The sequence below is a fragment of the Molothrus ater genome, chromosome Z (genome assembly GCF_012460135.2).
Source record: "Molothrus ater isolate BHLD 08-10-18 breed brown headed cowbird chromosome Z, BPBGC_Mater_1.1, whole genome shotgun sequence".
Classification (NCBI taxonomy): Eukaryota; Metazoa; Chordata; class Aves; order Passeriformes; family Icteridae; genus Molothrus; species Molothrus ater.
This window is the reverse complement of record NC_050511.2, coordinates 18,761,271-18,781,305: the sequence shown is the minus strand read 5'-3', so window position 1 is coordinate 18,781,305 and position 20,035 is coordinate 18,761,271. Positions and strand designations below refer to the sequence as shown.

At 36.8% G+C, this 20,035-nt stretch overlaps 1 protein-coding gene across 4 annotated transcripts in view; it reads left to right on the top strand.

Moving 5' to 3' along the window:
- Positions 1-20,035, top strand: part of PDE4D (phosphodiesterase 4D) — a 354,668-nt gene that overhangs the window by 266,479 nt on the left and 68,154 nt on the right. For all 4 annotated transcript variants that reach the window (XM_036402843.2, XM_036402844.2, XM_054517852.1 and 1 more), the window contains exons 3-5: positions 2,846-2,882; positions 5,299-5,372; positions 6,187-6,236. In XM_036402843.2, coding sequence (XP_036258736.1) covers positions 2,846-2,882; positions 5,299-5,372; positions 6,187-6,236 — 161 coding nt within the window. The remainder of the gene's footprint in view (positions 1-2,845; positions 2,883-5,298; positions 5,373-6,186; positions 6,237-20,035) is intronic.

Below are 20,035 nucleotides of genomic sequence, written 5' to 3'. Positions count from 1 at the left end.
GCTTCACCACTTCACTGTGGCTAATAGCTTGCAATGCAGTGTATAATCTTTGGTCTGCTAAGGAGAATTTTTCTTGTGTTTTTTGTAACAGTCATTAAACTCATGTGGGCCAGTGCATGTTTTAGCAGTGTTCTTTGGTGATGGAGTGCTAATAATTTTGAATTTTGGGGCTCTGTGAAAAATATTGTTTTCAAACCTCTATTTCCTTTGAAAAATTATGATGTGAACAAGTATAGCAGGCATTCTAGTTAAGAGAGTCTAGCAGTGATATGAACGATTTCTTCTAGCTTTAATGGCTAATAGGTCTGTCTGTATTTAGAAGCTTGTGGCATATTGTGTTATTTACACTCCCTCTAGCTTCTGTATACAGATGAGGGCACTATCCTATCTGGAATCCAGAACGAGCACTATCCTATCTGGAATCCAGAACGAATTACCCATAAGCTTCCATGTCATCTAGAGAGGAGGACACTGATATATTGTAGTGTTTATTACACTGTAGTACACTGTGTATCAATGGCATTTTGAATCATGCATTCTTGCTCTTCGGTATTAAAACCACCACAAGCTTCTTTGGACATATCTGCTCTATTTTTGAACCATCTCACCTTGCCCAGATTCTCTGACCCAATGTGGATCAAAGATTGCTCACCACCTTTTATGATTGCATTGCAGTTCAAGTGGTCTGATGAGTGCTAAACTATTTTGAGAAAGCTGTGGATATCTGTACGTTCAGTATCAGGTTGACCAAAATAATGATAATATCTGGATTTGTTGCTCTTGACACAGGGGAGATTTGAAAAGTGAAAATCAAGTTCTGGCTTGATTTCAGTACATTAAATTACTATTTAATCATGCCTCTTCTGAAGAATAACAAGCTACAGTATGATATCAGTGTTCTTCAGTGCAATACAGTCCAGAAACAACTCAAGTAGAATCAAATTTGAAAATGAGAAAAGTGGGATCATGTTATTTTAAATAAAGGAATAAAAGATCCTCCACGACAGAAAGCCAAGAACACATAGCTGTTGCCTTTTATGGGTGCCTCAGCATCCACAGAGTGGCAAACAGGGGCTAAGTGGGAAGGAGAGGAAGTACCATCTACAATAAAAAGTTCCACAAGAGATTTTGAGGAGGACAATATTATTTTCATATTTTTTTGTCAATCTGAAATTCACTGTTAGTGACTATGTTTCAGGAGTTGTCTGGTACTTTGAGGCACTGGTGAATATTTTGTGCATTTGTGTCATATATTGGGCACTCAGAGTGTTTGCCACTGGTAGATGATAGAAAGAACCCTTTCCATGTCTCCACTGTCTTATTTACAGGTAGAAACTATTGAATATTTTTTGTTTTTTGTCCAGTGCTGCTGCTACCTGTAAACACTTTCATCTTCATAGTTTTGCCCTTCATAATTTCCAAATGTACAGGTTAGACTGTAAAGTGGCTTTATGTTTTGAGCTGGGCCCCCTTTAAATGTCAAAAAAGAAGCAAAAAATGGATTAGCTCTATGCAAATAAAAATATCCTTTATAAAAGATAAGAAATAAAAGGACTACTGAGAAACATTTAAGCCAGCTGTCACATATCAGATAATACCATTTCACAGAACTCGAAGACAAAGAGGATAATTTTCCTGGAAGTGAAGTAGCATAGTCACACTCTCTTTCAGTGGAGAACAGGATAAAAAAATGAAAAAAAGGCACTTGTCTTATCTTCTGCTAAAGCCTTTGTGTAATTCATTAAGCAACCCTTATCTAAAATTATAGTGTAGGGCATTTGCTGATGTTTTCCTGACCCAATGAAAACATGAAGAGGTACTAAACCCAGGTGGTCATTAACTCTCCTGTTAATGCTCCTGGCTGATTCATGTTGTCTATTATACCCGATTGGATTTGGCTTTCCTGAGCAATTAAAGCCTCTGAGTTCCTCCTATGGAGGACGCGTTTCTTTTGGTTTGTTCTAAGAGTCAGGCTTATATGCTTTCTGTCCACTCTGGACCTGTGGTTTCACCTGAAGCACTACCCTATTCCAACCACTCCTGCAAAGACTGTGTTCAAAGTGCAGATTTCTTCCATAGGGTGTTTAAAAATCCATTCTTCTATTACCAAAGGAATAAAAGAGATGATAATAAAAATGGTTACAGAGTTATTAAACGTTCTGATGATCCTGAATATTGGGGAGTTTTGTTTCATCCTTACAGAATGATTGTACAGTGGTACAGATTGCACACGCTGCTTTTTAATTAGGTTCTTGCAGTATCTGCAAATCATTGCTGCCTTCTGGATAGTCTATAAATTATAAGAATAATGTTGTAGCAAGTCAACAAACACAAGTCACATTTCTCCATTTATCAGCCTTTTTCTAATTAGATTTTCATGGACTTGAAATCTAATGTTCAAAACTCATATTTTATGCTTAAACTTGAACAATATTAAAATAGCACCAAACTGATGTTAGTTTCTGTTAGAAGTTGCAACTTATAACTCATGATAAATTCATTACAGGGAAGCACAAGAAAATTAAAAACATATTGTATTTTTGCCTTTGGAATCACTTTTAGAACATTCACCTCTATCCTTTGGGATGACATGTCTGTGGATTAATCTGGATGGTCAGTCACCTGCCATACCCACAGCACAGAAAGTGGCTGGTCTGTCAACATTCCCATAGACTTGCCAGGCAGCTGGGCAATAACTAAGTTGGCACTTGCTTTTCAGAGTGTGTGGAACAATAATAAAGTGTAATTGCAGAAGAATAAAACTGTGTTATAAAACCTGATTTTCTTTCTGTTAAAGCAGCAAATTTTTCTAACTTGCAACTCTCCTTATTTATTTTTTTTTCAGACATGGCGATGACTTGATTGTGACACCATTTGCTCAGGTAGGAACAGCTTTGCCATATTTCTCACAGGGCCTTGTAATTTAAAGACAAAATGGCCAAAACAGTTCTTTTCTGTTGTTAATATTATATGTTTGCCTGAAACAAGAAAAGTGTTTCAACCGAAAGTCATAAACCTCCCACTCTGTTAACTATACCTCTTTTTCTTAACACTTTTTGATTATCTGAATAGTTGAAGTACAATAGCATGACAAACACCTTTGTTCTCTTCCAAATACTGTAGCAGGCACTCATGATTGAGACAAATCTCTGATTCCTGTTATTCTGTTATTTTTCTAATTACCATTTCTCCACTTGAACATATTTTATGAATTAAATACATTGAGATTTTTAGACATGAGATAAATTTTACCCAGAACACTTATGTTCCCTTACAAAGCCAGGTTTGTTTTTTCTATTCAGATTTATAAAATACCAGTTCAAAATTCTTTATAATTCAGATTAAAAAGCCACAGATTTCACAAGAGAGGTTCCTTATAAAGTATGAAAAATTAACATTGCTTTTACTTGAACCGATGATGATGGGTTTTACTCCAAAACAGATAGGAATTAAATTCAAATTACTGTGTGAAGTCATATGTGATTGAAGATGAATGGAAAGAGAAAGGCTGAGTCACAGAGCAGTGTCAAATAAGAATATTATAAGAATATAATATGTATTATATATACATTATATAACATATAACATATATAACATATATAACATATATAACATATATAACATATATAACATATAACATATAACATGCAACATATAACATATGACATATAACATATAATATAATATATATAATATATGATACATAGTACATAATACATAATACATAATACATAATATAATATACACCATATGTCATACATATAAGCATATGTGGCAGCTTCAGCCACACTATGTAGGTTGCTTTGGTCAAATAATAAGCTGTTAAAAGAATATTAATTAAATACTTTATTATATATTTAATTATATTGCAAAGAGATTCAGTGTTTATAAGACTCAATCAACTCCTTGTTATGAATAAAACCATCATCTTTTGCTAGCAGAGAAAATATTAAGCAAGGGCCTTTTATAAAATACTCTGAAATCTGCACTGTACCCTGAATATGCAAATTTGATGACATATTTAATTGGTTTAAATCCATGCTGAATTAAATATAAGTCAGTTTGCTTCCTGATTTTTGGAAAGGAAAACATAACAGATTAATAAAACATAACAGATTAATACTGTTTAGTTAGTCAAAGGTATTTTTTATTATCTTAACTTCTTTGGAAATTACCTCCAAAAGCTTGACCACTGCCAGTCATTGCTAGTTCTTTACTTTTTGTTACAAACTTTCATTAATTTACTCTCTTTTTCTTCAGTGTCCTACTCACTTCCTACCTCCTGCATACATTTAAGGTGCTATGAAAAGCGGGCTGTGCGCTCCTCAACCCAGATCTCTGAAACCCAGCTTCCCATTGTTGCTTTTGTTATTCTTCAGATGGGTTCACCAAGAGCCAAGCCCAGTCTGGGCTGAGGAAGAAAAAGGTCAACTTCTGCAAAGACATACCAATGATTAGTGTTGCTGCTTTCTCCCATTTCCAGCCTAGCTCAAATAAACTCATGGTTCCTCTCTGACATCAGCTGAACAACCTCTCCCCTGACAGAGAGGTTCACTTTTTTACCGTCACAAGGCACAAAATCTTTTGTGTGTTACCCAGCTGCCTTCAGAAGAGAGTGCCTTTGCCACTTATAACACAAAGACACTCCACTGCATTCACTGTCTGCTATCTCGCATGAATTTTAGTCCAGAAAGGAAGCAGTTCGTCTATGTTGTCTTCCCCAATGCATAAAGCTTGTAAGAGTCTGCAGACTTTTCCTGCATTCTCAGGGGATAACTTCCCCTGGCCTTCTGCACTGAGTCCCTAAATCAACTGTGTCTCTTAGAGGAGACTCTTCTACTTTTTTACTTTTCCTGGTAGTCTAGACAATCTCATTCCCTTTGTCCTTAGGAGTTTATGGGAACTGAACTGCAAATAAAGATTTTGCAATTATTTCTTATGCCTGAAATATTAGGGTTGAATGGGCTATTATCTTCCAGACCCAAATGCTTTTCTTGTTATTTTAAAGAAATAAGTAGAATTATGTAGAAAAAATTTCCTCCTCTGCGAGTCAGCCTTCCTTCAGACAGAAAATGACTTGTTTATGAGGGGAAAAAAAAAATAGAGGTAAACTACTGCCTTTGTATTACAGACATATTATTGCTAAATAATAGCCAAAGGTTCCAGACTAACTTGCCCAGGAAACCTTTTACAGTGGTTTTGCAACGTGCTTTCCATTTTCTTTCAGCACAGTGGAGCAGAGATAGATCAGTCTCACTTATACAGAAATTGATACTGAAACCACTTTTTTTGTTCCAGGTTCTGGCCAGCCTGCGTACTGTCCGGAATAACTTTGCTGCATTAACCAATTTACAAGACCGTGCACCCAGCAAGTGAGTGTCATTTTTTGGCCACTGAACTTTTTGCAGTGATACTTTTTTTTATGTAAGCTAAGAAGACAAATATGAGTTATAGATTTCAGTCTGTGCCACCAAACCTGCATAAATCAATGATGAGGAATAAGTTTATTAATCCCCTAAATATGTTGCAGTTGGTGGCTGAGACAATAGCCCCCTTGCATTCTAATTGATCTTGCAGTTGTTGTCCTTGCATAAACTTGGAGTAGGTTTTTTCACCTTATGTGATTTTAGATAAAGTAGTCATATGTCTAAGATCATTCAGAGATGACCATTCAGGCACAGCCTGAGTATTGCAAATGAAACAGAGTGAGCAGAAGCTGCACTCACTGAGATCTGCTTGCATGGTCTGAACCTAGAACTCTACATCACTCATTCAAGGTAGTGATACCCAATCTATCTGCAGTAGTTCATAACTATAAATTAGGCAGCATAAATATGATCTCTCTCCAGTCATGTACAGCATTACAGTTAACACTAATGTTAGTTACACTGGCAAATGTAGTGAAATCATTTCCATCACCCAAAGCATGCATCATGAAACCTAGAAGTAAATAACATTTCAAAGAAAAGAATGTCTTTGTATATGTTTATAAGTCACATTTCAAACTATGTATTGCTCTAGATGTGATTAGGCAGGCTTTTAATAAATCTATAAGTTTCTAAAATTATCCTGTTCTGGAGTTCCCAAATAATTTCCCAGGTAATGTATTTTCTGTTGTATTGTTCAAGAATTCAGTCATCAGTGAATTTTTCAGGCTTAAGCCTTTTTTCATTTCCTTTTTCATAGAAGATCACCAATGTGTAGCCAACCATCTATTAACAAAGCAACTATAACAGGTAAGAATAATTTATTTATAAAAAGCATCTAACTGAAAAATGCATTTTATAATAGTAAATATAGATTGCTTTATGTACTTATATTGCTTCATATCCTTGTATTTGTTTTATTAAAGAGATTTTGAGTTTTTGAGTTACAGAGTGACTCAAATTGATGTCTTCTAGTGTTCAGTCCTGTTAACCTCTGATTTCTATTTTATTATTCCAATTTTAATTTCTTTCCCAATTATTTTCCTTATATACCAGTGTGTGACCATGTCATTAATAAATTAATTAACTTTTTACAAAGAAATGTAGTAGAAAAAAGTGGATATGAGGAATCCATTCATCTTTCTTTTTGGGACATAGAGTTCTGTAGCTAGGCAGGCACAAAGACTTCACTTTAAAAATGCTTATGCTATGAGGAGAAGTGTTCAAAATGGAATTTTCTGATTTAGAATTGGAAATCCTCTTTTTATAACATTTGTATGAGAAAGAAATTTCCTTTTAAAACATAGTATTATTTCCAAGGAAACGTTGACTTAAAAACAAGACTAGCAGTGTAAATTACATTAATATTTTGGAAAATTTTACCCCACACTACTTTTGGTTATTTTGATGGCAACTTTGTCTTGAATGTCTTTATGGAAATGCACTTTATTGGACCGCATATTTTTTACAACATATTAATTCACAACTTACACTGTGTAATTTTCTGGGTGTTACTTTCTCTATTGTGTTCTGACAGAGTGAAAGAGTATTTGCTTTCCTTCTTGATGAAAGTATACAGACACTTACTAAACAGGCAAATTATCATTTAAACCACAACCAGAAACACAATTTTCGGTAATTTTCAAAACACCTCATCTTTTTAATTGAATTATACATTTGTATCTCTAAAAAAAAAAAAAATGGTACATCAGCAATTTTGAGGAGCAATGTAGCTTTTCAATGTTCAATAGTTTCTGCCTGTAGGCTCTGGAATGTGTTAAAATTAATGGGTTTTTTCAGCTAACCTCTCACCTTAAAAGGACGTGGTCTTGGCAGTTCTTTACAGTTTTATTCTCCTAGGAGCTCATACAATATGAACATTTTTGTGTAGTGCTCATCAGGGGACAGACGGTTATGTGTTTAAATCTATACTATAAACAGAAAGGCAGTTAAATAATAGTAAGAAGATATATCTATATATGTAAACCAATTATATTAATGATCCTTTGTTAATATATTTCTTGAAGAAGTAATTCTGGACATTGGTTTCAGATTGCTCTCTGTAAACCATTTCAGTTATGAATATTATATCTATTTTTGATTTTGTGATTTGTCTCATAGCAGAGTAATCCAGAAATATGTTAACTGGAGACAGAGATACTCAAATATAGGGCTCTTTCTTTAACTCCAAGGGACTAACTCTAGAAAACATAGTGAAGTTCATGATAGTAAAAGAAATTATATCCAGAAGAGAAGATGTACTTGCCAATGAACACTACCTTACATGCTCTCCCACAGCTATTTGACTGAGGTCAACTTCTTTTCTCCAGCAGGAGAAGCTGTTGAGACAGCAGGACCTAAGACACTCTCTGTTGGAAGATGTTGTTGCTCTTTTTAAATTCTCCCTGATCTGAAGGTTTCCATTCAGTTAATCCTCAGAGTGAACTCTACATGTTAGCCACAAATCATCTGATATTTTAAAGTTTAGAAAGAAAGTACCACAGTCAGCTCTCCAATTAATCTAGAAAATTCTTTATTTGCCAATAAATACAAAGGCAGCAAGAAAAGGCAAAGAATAGTAAGGATAATTTAGTCTAATTTAATTTAGTCTGATTTCTCAGAGATGCTCCTGGAATTTCTGTGCCCAAATTATGCCCTGAACTGGATGATCTGAAGCCTGTGTGCAGTGGATATAAGTGGTTGAAAGACTTCAATGATATAACAAAGATATTAAGCCACTATAAAGCATGAAAATGGCTACAATTCATTTTGACTATTGAATGGAAATTGAGGCTGGATACTATTTTGCATGAAAGGGTTTGCCTGTTCTTAGTTATAAGCTGGTTTTGATATTTCCATGGCGACCAATTTCATGGCATCAATGCAGAAATATGCATAGGTTTGTTCTTGGGCCATATAGAATCCTAGTGAAATGTCTTAGCAGCAGTATGTTAAGAAGGAAGATTAAAAACACTTCTGCTATAATTCACAGAATAATTGAAAGCCCTTTCACATGCTACTAAGTTTTTTGAATTTTTGTGGGGAACATTCAAAATGTATCTTATAGAGATCCTTCCTGCTGAGAAATCCTCCTGGTTTTGCTGTTCTCAGAAATTGTGTCATGGAGTGACCAGAAAAATACACCAGCTAGGGTAGAGCCCCATCATGTCCTCCAGATGGCTCAGCTTGCAATCTCAGCAAGAACTTACTGGCAAGGTAGCAATCTAGGTGACTGAAGGGCACAGTGTCACTAAGCTATATTGATGATAAACCAGAAAACAGATACTTAAGATGGAGATTTTATGTTGCTAAAGACAACATGTCTCTGGGAAGATTCTCTCTGAGGAAAGAGATGATCACAGAAGTGAACTACTGCAGGCAATATGGGGGTATCAACAAAGGAAATATGAAAAGCAATCTGGTAAAGGCAATAACTAAAAAAGCAAGAGCAAAATTCCCTCATTTGCTATTTTAAGAATTCACCATGAAGCATAAATCTGTGGTAGCATACCTTAACAAAAAAGTAAGAAACTATGACATTGAGAAGTGAAGCAGCACAGGAATCATCTGCTCAAATTCTTAGAAGGAACAGCCACCATGGTAGTCTTAAAATTTATGATTTTTCAATGTAAATATGTAGCAGTTGTGATCAAGATAAAGTCTTTTCTATTCAGTATATCCACATGAATCCTTATTGGAAACTGTGTTGAGAGAAGCTAATGAATATCAATGACATGTTCATTATCAGACAGCTATGCTATAGCGTGCTGAGTGTTCCTTTTGCAGACAAATTAGGGGGCAGGACACGGGAGCTTTTCATGTAACAATTGAATTTCAAGATGGCACCTTTCATACTTTCTTATAACTCTAGGATGTAAATATCAGTTTTAACTACAGACAGTGTGAATAAGCAGAGATGAAAACTTACTTCCGTTTGAAGTCTTCAAAAGGATACGAATTTCCTACAAGTGCCATCTCTCTCTCATGACCAAGACCAGCCTGGAATAACAGGGTTTGCTGCTCTCATGTTTGGTGTTCTGTACTTCAACCAAAAGAGAGGTTTCTCTCATAGGAATCGTATTTTCTGGTGTTTCATTTCAAACTGACAGTAATTCTCTTAGCACAACCAGTGAAATACAAATATTTTGTTTTCAAAACAAAGGAACTATCTGTGATTCGAGGATTGAGCTTGCCAGTTTTATTCTACAATTCTGTCCACTCATCCAGTCTACACTTCCAGAGTTTGCTTATGATGATACTGTGAGAGACAGTGTTGAAGGCCTTGCTGAAGTCATTGCATGAGCCTGAGTACTGCACCTAGATCTGGGCCCCCCAGCATAAGAAAGGCTTTTCCCTGCTTGAGCCAGTCCAGAGCAAGCCATGATCAGGGATGATCAGAGAGAGCTGGAGCACCTCTCCTGTGAGGACAGGCTGATGGATGAGTGTTGTTCTGTTCAGAGAAGTGGAGGGTGATCTTACATATGTGAGGTCAAGTACTAGCCTTCAAGTACATAAAGGGGCCTACAGGAAAGGTGAAGAGGGACTCTTTACAAGTGTTTGTCATGATAGGACAAGGGGAAATGTTTTTAAGCTGAAAGAGGGCAGATTTACAGTAGACATTACGAAGAAATTCTGAGGGTGATGAGGCCCTGGAACACTTTGCCCAGAGAAGATCTGAATGTTCCATCCCTGGATGGAAGTGTTTGAGCAGGGGCTCTGAGCAACCTGCTCTAGTGGAAGGTGTTGAAACTAGATGGTCTTTAAAGCCTTTTCCAACCCAAACCATTTTATGATTCTATGAACTCTAATAGTAGAGAAAAAGAAACATTTATATTTTGCAGTTTAGAGCATATTTAGATTTAGCTTCCATTGAAATCCCTCCATCCGACCCATGAAGTTCCGTAATCAAGTAACAATGCAGATATTGGTTGTTTTAGCTAGCTTCAGCCATCTTCTTTTTGCAAAACAAACTCACAATTTTTCCAAGTGTTTGAATATAGGATTGATAATCATCAGCTTTAGTGGAGTTGAACAATTCTAGTGGAGTTGAACCACTTCCCCACCATTACTGTGAAAAGCACTTTCAAGTGATCTTTATATTGATTTCTTAAACAATCAGTAATATTTTTTACAAATAGGACAGATTTGGAAAACAGCCATATTTACTTTAGATACTCTTTTCAGTTAATCATTATAAGTCTGTATCTAGGTCATGATCGCCAGAGAGTTATCTCACTTATAACCTTGTTAGCCACAACACAAACAAAATCATATTGCTTTGTGAGATACAGGGCACAAATTACATTCAGACTGAAATTCATTCATACATCCCCTGACCCACAGGAAGTAAGGTATGTATCTAACAGGTAAGGCATCAGAGAGCCTTCAGTCAGCTCCCCACCCAGACCTTCAAAGTAATTTCCTCATTTTTGGGGCTGAATTTGCAGCTTTATTCCTTGCACATGCAGAGCTTGTGAGCATTTGATAGTAATAAATGGAATCCATATTTGCTTGCGTTCAGAAAAAAATTTCTCAGTGTCATAGATGGTGCAGTACTTCCGTGTGCTACAATTTTAAAAAACAGCTGCTTAAATTGAGTCATTTAGTAAACTGGTTTTCCTTTTAAAAAGTGATGTCTCCAGTTCAGTCCTGTTAGTTTAGGGAAGAGGCTGTTATTAACAGGATACAAATGTGAAGACTTGCTAAATGCATTCTTCATCTTGATTTGTAGTTTTAATTAATGTTGCAAAAGTTTTCTAACCCGAAGGCTTCAAATGAAATATATATGTAGGGATCTTTTAGGGTGAGTGGGTTCACAGAACAGTGATTAACCTTAAGGCAGAATAGCAGGAAGACGACTGGCATGGTTTTGAACCAGATAAGCTGTTCGTGTTCATCTCACATTCAAGGAAGTGAATAAAACCAGGGCACAAAATAGACACTCTCTATATTTGAATAGCACTCTTCAACACTGATACCTGATAGGCAAATATGTAAGCTTTCATAAAATAGAAAGTTAAACAAAGTAATACATGTCACAGTTTATGAGATTCCTGGCAGGAATGCCCATGTAATTAAAAATAACCACTTGAAACAAAAATTGGAAAATAAAAGGAGATGTTTTGCAGTGAGTAGACAACCACACTCGGCCCTTGTGTATGAATTCAATTTTTCAACAGTCTGTTTCAGTAGAAATATGTGGTGTTATTAAAGTGCATAGAGACTAGAAGCCATCATAGGGCTGACCTTTGCTTTTTATCTTTATCCAGCACTTCACGTTACTTTTCATAAGACTGCAGTGTAGTAGAGCCTTGATTTTGTTTCAGACTCACACATTTTGGAGTTAGACTAGGGATACATTTAAAAAGAAAACATCAGAGGCATTATCAATCTCCACATCAATAATCTGATAGGCAGCCCCACATAACTCTTTGCGTCTTACAATCAAATTGGTCTCATATTTTGCTGCACCAATAAAAGTCCTTATATCACTATTTCACCCAAACTGTCTACTTCACTGGAAAGAGAAACGGGGTGACAACCTTCATGTGTTTCTTCTCCTTTCAGCCTGTGTCCTTTACAAGCACTGTTAGTGTAGCACAGCAGAAAACTGTACTTGACCCCAGGCTGTATTTATTGTATTCATAACAACAGAAAAACAACTGGAAAGAGTGAAATGTAGTTTGGTTTTTAAGACAGAGTTGAGAAGAATCAGAAAGAAAAATAGGACTCTTGCCTGTGTCATTTTTCTCCTTTCTATTACAAATGCAGTCCCTTGTCTGATGAATATAGAAAATAAAACTGAAGCAGATGTGGTTTCTGGTATGACTTGGTTGCAGTCTGAGTGTACCTTCTTTTCACATCTTTCATTTCTGCTCAGGGACACATTATCACCTGTCCAGTCTAAAAGATTTATTTGAGAGTAGATATTTTTTCCTTTAATAGATTGCTGAGAAACTGGCCTATTCCAGCCTATTCACTTTCCTGAGCATCCATTTAAAAATTAAGGGCTACGTTGAAATCACCCATTAAAGTGCATAAGTTCTGCTTTTATTATATTCAGGTTCCTGAGTAAGGAGCCTGAACACAGCAGTGAATCAGAATGGCCAGAAGCCATGGTCAGACAGCCCTAGAGACAAGATACAACAAAGCTTCCCTTTTCTCCCTGTGTCCCCATATATTTGGCTTTACATCCTGCAAAATGACTCATCTTTTGTGTAATTCCAGGTCTGGTGGTAGGAACATCCACTAATGCCTACTGCACTTTCTCAAGAACTAGGATTAAAAATTTAAAGAATAAGCAATGCCTAAAATTCAATCTTCTGCTCTCAGGCCAAAAGGTGAAATATATTAATGCAAAAAGACCTCTTTTTCCAATGTTAGGTAACTCAGCTCAGAAAATCTTTGATAGTGGGAGCTGTTCATCATGGAAACAGCTGATTGGCATACAGTCATGTATTCAGACATGCCCCTGTGCTTTATGCTTCCAGGTGGCTCTCTTGGTATCAAATCCCTCTGAAGAGCCACATGCATTCTTTATAGTCAGGGGAGGCAGGCAGGTGTCTCAGGGAGCCCACACACTCTGCAGAGGTCCTAAACCCCCACACTGCCTGTGCAAAAGGCAGTGTTATCCAGTGGACATTACTTTGGTGTAACTATCCATGAGAAACACCAGCAGTGGGCAGCCTAGCATCGTCCCAAATATTCTAAAGTATTCTCTACCAGGAGCTTGTCAGGGAAGAGTTGCAGTGAAGATTTTACCAAATTTGACTTTGGGACTTTGGGAGGAATGATGGGAGGCAGGGAAAGAGACAGTAGTTCTTACTGTCTGTTCTTACTGTTATCACTTGAAATGTTATATGTGCCAAGGTATGACTTTAAAATTTCCTGATCAAACCCAAACCATAGTACTCAGCCAGGTTTTCATAGCTCAATGACTCTTCCATTCTGTTAATAGAATTGTAAAATTTACGTTGTAAATTGTAAAATTGACTTTTGTCAAAGTCCTTAATCAGCTCACTGTTAAGAAGATTATCTCTATTTGAGTAGAGGCAAACATTTTTTGTACTAGGAAAGTCTTGATTTTATTTCCATTATGATGATATTCTGATTTAATGAAGTAGCTGTTGTCACATGCATATAGTCTTAGTTGTTATGAAATATTAAAAATTATTCCCAAATATTTGCATTCAAATGTTAGCATAAAATTGCCAATCTGATTAATTATTCCTTCTGCACACAGAATATTAAATTATTTTCTTCAATGATATTTATGTTGGAACATTTAAATTAGATATGAATTTGGACAGATGTTAAGCCAAATAAAAAATACAGATGAGAGACAAAAATTTAGGACCAATCTCTTAAATTGTAGGATATTATGATAAAAATAAAAAGTTTCCTTTCTTAATTGCAATAAGCAAGGTAGGATTTTATCCAAGCGAGTAAATTTAGTGACTATATTGCTTACTGCTATACTAAAAAAATGTGAATGAAATCAGGAGCATATTACAGAAATGACTATTGGATTAGCAAGCATTTAAAAATTCCCCTTGTACCAAGTACGTCATATGCTAATAACTTAGTGCATATACTATAAGAACTATTGACTAATCAGTCTTTAATTTAAGGAGTGCAAAGATGACTTGAATAGAAAGCCTAGGAAGAAGTCTGTGCCATGGAAATGAAGGAGAAAATCAAGCAAGAGTTTCAAAACCTGGAAAGCTGAGCTACCTAAATGTTATCAGCAGGCTTTGGGAAGGTCCAACAGATGACGGTAGGCAGCTAATGAGAAAGAAAACAGTATTTAGTTCGGGAGGAGTCTTTAATGTTGTTGTTATCATTATTGTAGATGTGGTTGGTTTTGCTATTAATACTACTAGGTTTGAGCTCTGCTTTTCAAAAGGAAAAAGAAAAACCAGAATTTGTAGGTTGATTCTTTTAAATTGGATTGCAGCTAATACAAGCAATGGCAAATGCTACCTGAGCCTCACATTGTGTTTTGTATTCTGCCCTTTCTCTGCCCTGTATGTATGTATGACCTATTTCAGCATTTCAGCTGCAGAAATAAATTTCTTCTCTGCTGGCTTCCCTTTTTTTTCTATTTTTTGTTTTTTGTTTAGTGGGTTTGGGGGTGAATCTCAAAATATTTTCTACATATCAGATATAATATAAAAAGAATTTGCATCTCATCAAATTTCATCTCATGAATCTCATCACAATCTGATCTCTTTGTCTGAATCTCATCATGCTTCATACAATCTTCAACTCTGAAAACCTAGCACATAAAGGAGGTGAGCAAAGAAGTGTTAGCCCTACAGCCATATATGTTTTTGCAGTTCAAGGTGAACTGCTCTCAAAGAGCAAGCAGCTGACGTAGTATGCTTATGCCTTTCACATGGGAAAACAACAGTCCAGTGTTTAAACCATGTAGATATCATGTGCTTCTGCATGTGATTTCATTGTAAATGTATGTAAGCAGGTTACCTATCAGCCATAGATATTCACTGTATGACATTGTAAAACCAAAGCCTGTTTGCCTTGCATCTGCTAATTCTCACAAACGATGAAAATCTGATAAAATCTGACAGTTTTTGCTTTGCTGAGTAAAATCTGAAACTGCAGCACCAATTAGTCTTTTACAACACTTTTGCTACACTTTTCTTTGGTCTAGTGCAGTTCCACTCTCCTTGCAGATTTATACTCCCTTGACTTCTGTTTTGTGTTTGGTTTATTTCTTCCCTAGAAGGTAGGAGTGGCTGTAAGATATGATGCAATGAAAAACCATGGTGTGGGTAGTTACTAGGGAGAAAAAGGCTCCTTGTAGCCTCAGTATGCACTCCAAAAGAGAAGGGCACAATTCTGTTCCACAAATACTATGGTCTAAACATGCAAGACAGAGTTGATGCTCAAAGGAATAAATATTGCTTCAACAAATAATGTATTTGTGGTAAAACCAGTGGCCAGTTCTACTTTGAAAACACTTTTCTCCAAAAAAAAATGCTAGTCTTCTCTATAAAAAAGGGCTATAAAATTGCTCATAATTTCCAAGACTGGATTCCATTTCTTGTTGGTTGTTGAAGATTGGTTGTTAAAATAAATAGATATTTCTACTTCTTAGTATACATAAATTTATTAATATGTATTTATTTTTGAAAACTGTATGCATTGATGGTTCTGTGTGATGTCAGTTCTGCAAGCATTATTTCCAATCACAGCTCAATCCTGCAGAGCTGAATTATAAAACACCTACTATGGCCACATTTCTTTTGGAAAGTAAAAAATATTTACATAAGTATTGTAAAGGCTAAAATTCCATAGAATAAAATCAAAATATAATAAATTTTTTCTTTCAAAATATAGTTCTTTCAAAGTAACAATTCCAGCAGTAAAAAATACACCATTAAAAAAATCCATCTTTCTCATAATAAAATGTAATTAATATAATTTTTTATGTTTGTTCAGCAAGTTGGTGGAAAAGGCAGATTACCATTCTACTGTCTGAGTTACTGACTAGCTCCTCATCTGGCAGTGCTTAGACAAGGTTATTTGGAAGCTAGTGTTAATATTTCAGTGCAGGGAAAGAGCTTCCCTAGTGCATTCTCAGGCAGCCTTGTGAATGAGGAGGACTACAAGACGTTTAAATGTCTCTCAGCCCATTCTGTTTAGAGAGCAGACACCAACAGAAATGAAGAAGTACAGTGTGACTTTCATCCACCAGAATAAATGCTCAGCGTTAGTAAATCCCCCGGCTAAGGCCCACAGTCTCACAGATTCATGGCTAGCACATTAAAGCTGGTTTACCTATGATCAGATCTCTAGCATCAGTAGCAACATAGCTTTAAATAAAATTATCACATATATGAAGACCATACTAGCCACTTTCCTTTCCACAAGATTGCTTCTAGAAGTTCTGAAACTTGTCTCCGTGTTGTGTTACTGGTTGTGTTGCTGGAGAATGGACAGTGACCAAGTGATAGTCAGGATCATTGACAAAGGCTTTAGTCTATGCAACCAGCACAGTAAACTGAAGTGTGAGTTTTTCATAGAAAAGATTGTTCCCCACATCTAATGTTGAGTTGTGAATTGGTTTAGCAGAGGAATAGGACTCAGAAATAATGTTCTTGACTTTGTTAACTTTATACAGTTGTTGGCTGTTCTGTTGGCTGTTCTGTTGGCTGAGGCCGGAAAGAGAAACTGTCCTTTAAAGGGGCAGGGGAGGGCAGAAGGGCTTCTGCTTCCTGTATTCTTCTGTAAAGGGTTTCTCCATGGAGAGAATGTTATTCATGATACGAACACTATTTCTATCTGGCCATTTTTCAAGGCTTTCATTTTTGCTTATTGCCATTACAGAAACTCCTGTAATATGAAAACATGGCTTCAGTGTTACTAACACTTTGGAAATGTGTTATTAATTCCTATGAAGTGGAAATGTTAGCACAACAGATTGTAGTCCACTCCAGCTGTAAATGGGAATGGAATTTCAAGGTTACTCCTAAGGCAAAGAACATGGATCAGTGGTTGTCATTGTGCATGAGTCTGTTATGCGGATTTATCACAAATACCCAGCAAAAAATTATGTTTGAGGAAATCAATATCCTCTGGCTACTAATTCGGGGGCGGGGGGGGAATAAAAATTGGCTTCTAATTTATAAATTTAATGTATTGTTATGCCATCTTGAAACACTGTACATATTTACTTTGTATAGGTAGTTACCTGCCAGTTCAGTATTCTACTACTTTCATATTGGACTCAAAATCATTAAAACTTTATTTTTTAAAATATACTAATAAGAAGAATAAATTGTAAAATTTTATTTACTCCCATAAGTGCACAAAGAACTTCATATAGTGTAGGAACCATCTTGGCTGCTATATTGGATCCATTTGATCTTAAATGGATTCTACATCCTAGACAAATTAAAAGTCTTATCTCATTTGAAAGAGTTACACAATCAGAATTTTTTTATAAGCTTAATCTCAGAATCTTCCAAATAACTTCTGAATTTCTTCTGACATCTATACATAAAGAAAGACAAATACATTATTTTCTTAGAGCTAGAAACTCTTGGGCTCACAGGCAGTATCAATGTGGTTCTGCCATAAAACTCCACATTCAGAGCTGATACTTCCACTGGATCTTAAAACCATTGCGTTCAATATAAACAGAATTCAGGGAAAATTGAATTCCTAGATTCTGTCATTGACCATTATACATGAATCTTAACCATTTTTTAATGAGTGGAAATCTGGGTTTCATTTCACTCATTTCTCAGTTACTGCTCTTGGTTTGACTGTCCTGTCTGGAATTGAAGTAACAACCTCAGTGAGTAGGATTTGATTACATTATTTCAGGCCTGGCTAAGATTTTACTTAACTGTTTTTGTTTCTCTTTCTCTGTATTTTCACCTCACTAAAAAGGTGGTATGGATCATAGCAGTCCTCTCACAACTCACCACTTAGTAGTATTATAGTTCTTTTCATTGAAAAAGGTGATGGCTGGTTGGTATTTGCACCTTTATTGCTGTGTCTGGAAGAGTGACGACAACAGCAGTCCAATTTTAAAAATTAAGGAATTTAGTCATGGCTTTAGGGAGCTGTCTGTAAATGGATTAAGCCTGGTTGCCTCAAACCATTTTTGACAGTTTTTTCAGTCTTTTAAGCAAAGGCCAACTGTAGCTTAATCCTGTTGATGCAGCAGAACAGTTTTATAACACATCTGACCTTCTGAAGAAGAATCACTATTTTGAAGAATATAGATATAGGAGAGGGTCTGTTTTTCTATTTCTTCCCTTACATTGTCTTCATTCTTGTAAGAGACAGCTGCCACCATGATTAAGAATAATATATGACAATCAGATTAAGAAAATGCTGCTAAATTTCCACTCCTTTCTCTTCTAATTCGACCTTTCTGAGCCTATTAATTTCTGTGGAAATTACTCACTTCCTGTAATTGAAAAAGAAAAAAAAGCATCTGAAATGAGTGATATGCTTACTAGCAGAAAAGGAATATGTACAATTTCTATATGCTTTTTCTATCTCATTATCTGTACATAAACATCCACTTGAAGAAAAGCTTTCTAAAACAGAAGTAACATTTGTGAAGTGCAGATATTACAATGAAAAAAGCACCCCAGAGTGTGTCTACTGCTCTGTCAATGTGTTATGCTTTGCCTCTGCAAGTCCATCAAAGTGCCACTTCCCACTTTGTGAGCTGAAGTCATGCATATGACCAGCAGCTGTAATTATTTTGAAAAGTAATGGAGTTTCAAGTATTTTTGCTAGGACTGAACATTTGGCTCTCACTTTTGGGTGGGTGGGAGTGCTAATGATTCATTACGTTCACAGTACATCAGTTGCATACTGTTTGCTAAAATGTATCTGACTGTAAAATCAGAAACAATCCAGGAATTGGTATTACTATGTAAAAAACCTGTGGCTTAAATGCTGCTAATACATTTCATTCAAAGGGTAATTTTGCTTTACATTCAAGGAAATGAACTGGCATAATATTATAAAATTGAGTTTGTTGGATTTTGTACATGTGAGTATATATAGAATATGTTGGGGAGGTATAAACAAGACATAAAGTGTTGTTTAAAGTGTTGTGAGTAAAGGTTTGGACAGGAGAGGAAAGCACGTAAGAACAGACATTTTGGGACATTTATAGCAACAGCTGATAAGGATACCTGACAATCAGCCAAGTCACATGTTATGAGGTGCACACCAGACTGACACACTATATGGATGCTGCAGATTTCAGTGTAAGTCCTGTAAGACTTGATGTCATTATGCCAGTCTCACAAACTAATCACCGTCCTCCTCTCCCACAGTTTCTTCACCAGTTCAGGCTTGGAATGTGTTTTATCTCATAAATTCTCTGAAGTTCTTTTTCCCTTTTGTTTTCCACAACATAGAGTCAGCAGTTTGATGCAGTATCCTGCCTGCAGCCTTGACATCTCAGCTGCCACTCACCCTTCTTAATGCCTGTTCTTTCCACACAGTTTTCCCAGCATCATCTTGAACGTTCAGGTATTGCATCCCTATAGCTTAAATACACCCTATGGAATGTCAGTTGTCAAACCCCATCATCCATGGTGCTGAAATAGCCATACGGTGCCAGGTGCTTCTCATCCTCCTGCTGCTGTAGTTAGGTGGGATGCTATTGAAAACAGAGATGCTAGGTGTGACAGGACACCACCATGGAAGAGGAAAGACTCAGCCCCTGGGGATGAAGGTTTTAGATGCTTCGGCTGGAAGCCGCATTGTTCAAGCCTTCGGTGCCTTCAGGAAAACAACTTTTCCCTGTCTCTCGGCTGAGCTGCTCCCCGTGGTGCCGGCTGCCCGGAGCTCCCCCGGCTGCCCGCCGCCTGCTCATCCCGCGCTCCCCGGCGCCTCTCGGCCGATGGCGGGACGAGAGCAGGGTAACCCGAGCACGGGAAACGCGGCTCGTCCGGCGCAGGGCGCTGCCGGGGCCAGGGCTGGACGGGGCTCTGCCGGCCGGAGGGCACGGCCCGGGGGGCTGCGACAGGCGGTGGCAGTGACGGTAGCAGGGGCTGCTCCGTGCCGCTCCTGCGCCGCTCCTGACCGGGCTGTGCCCGGTGACATTC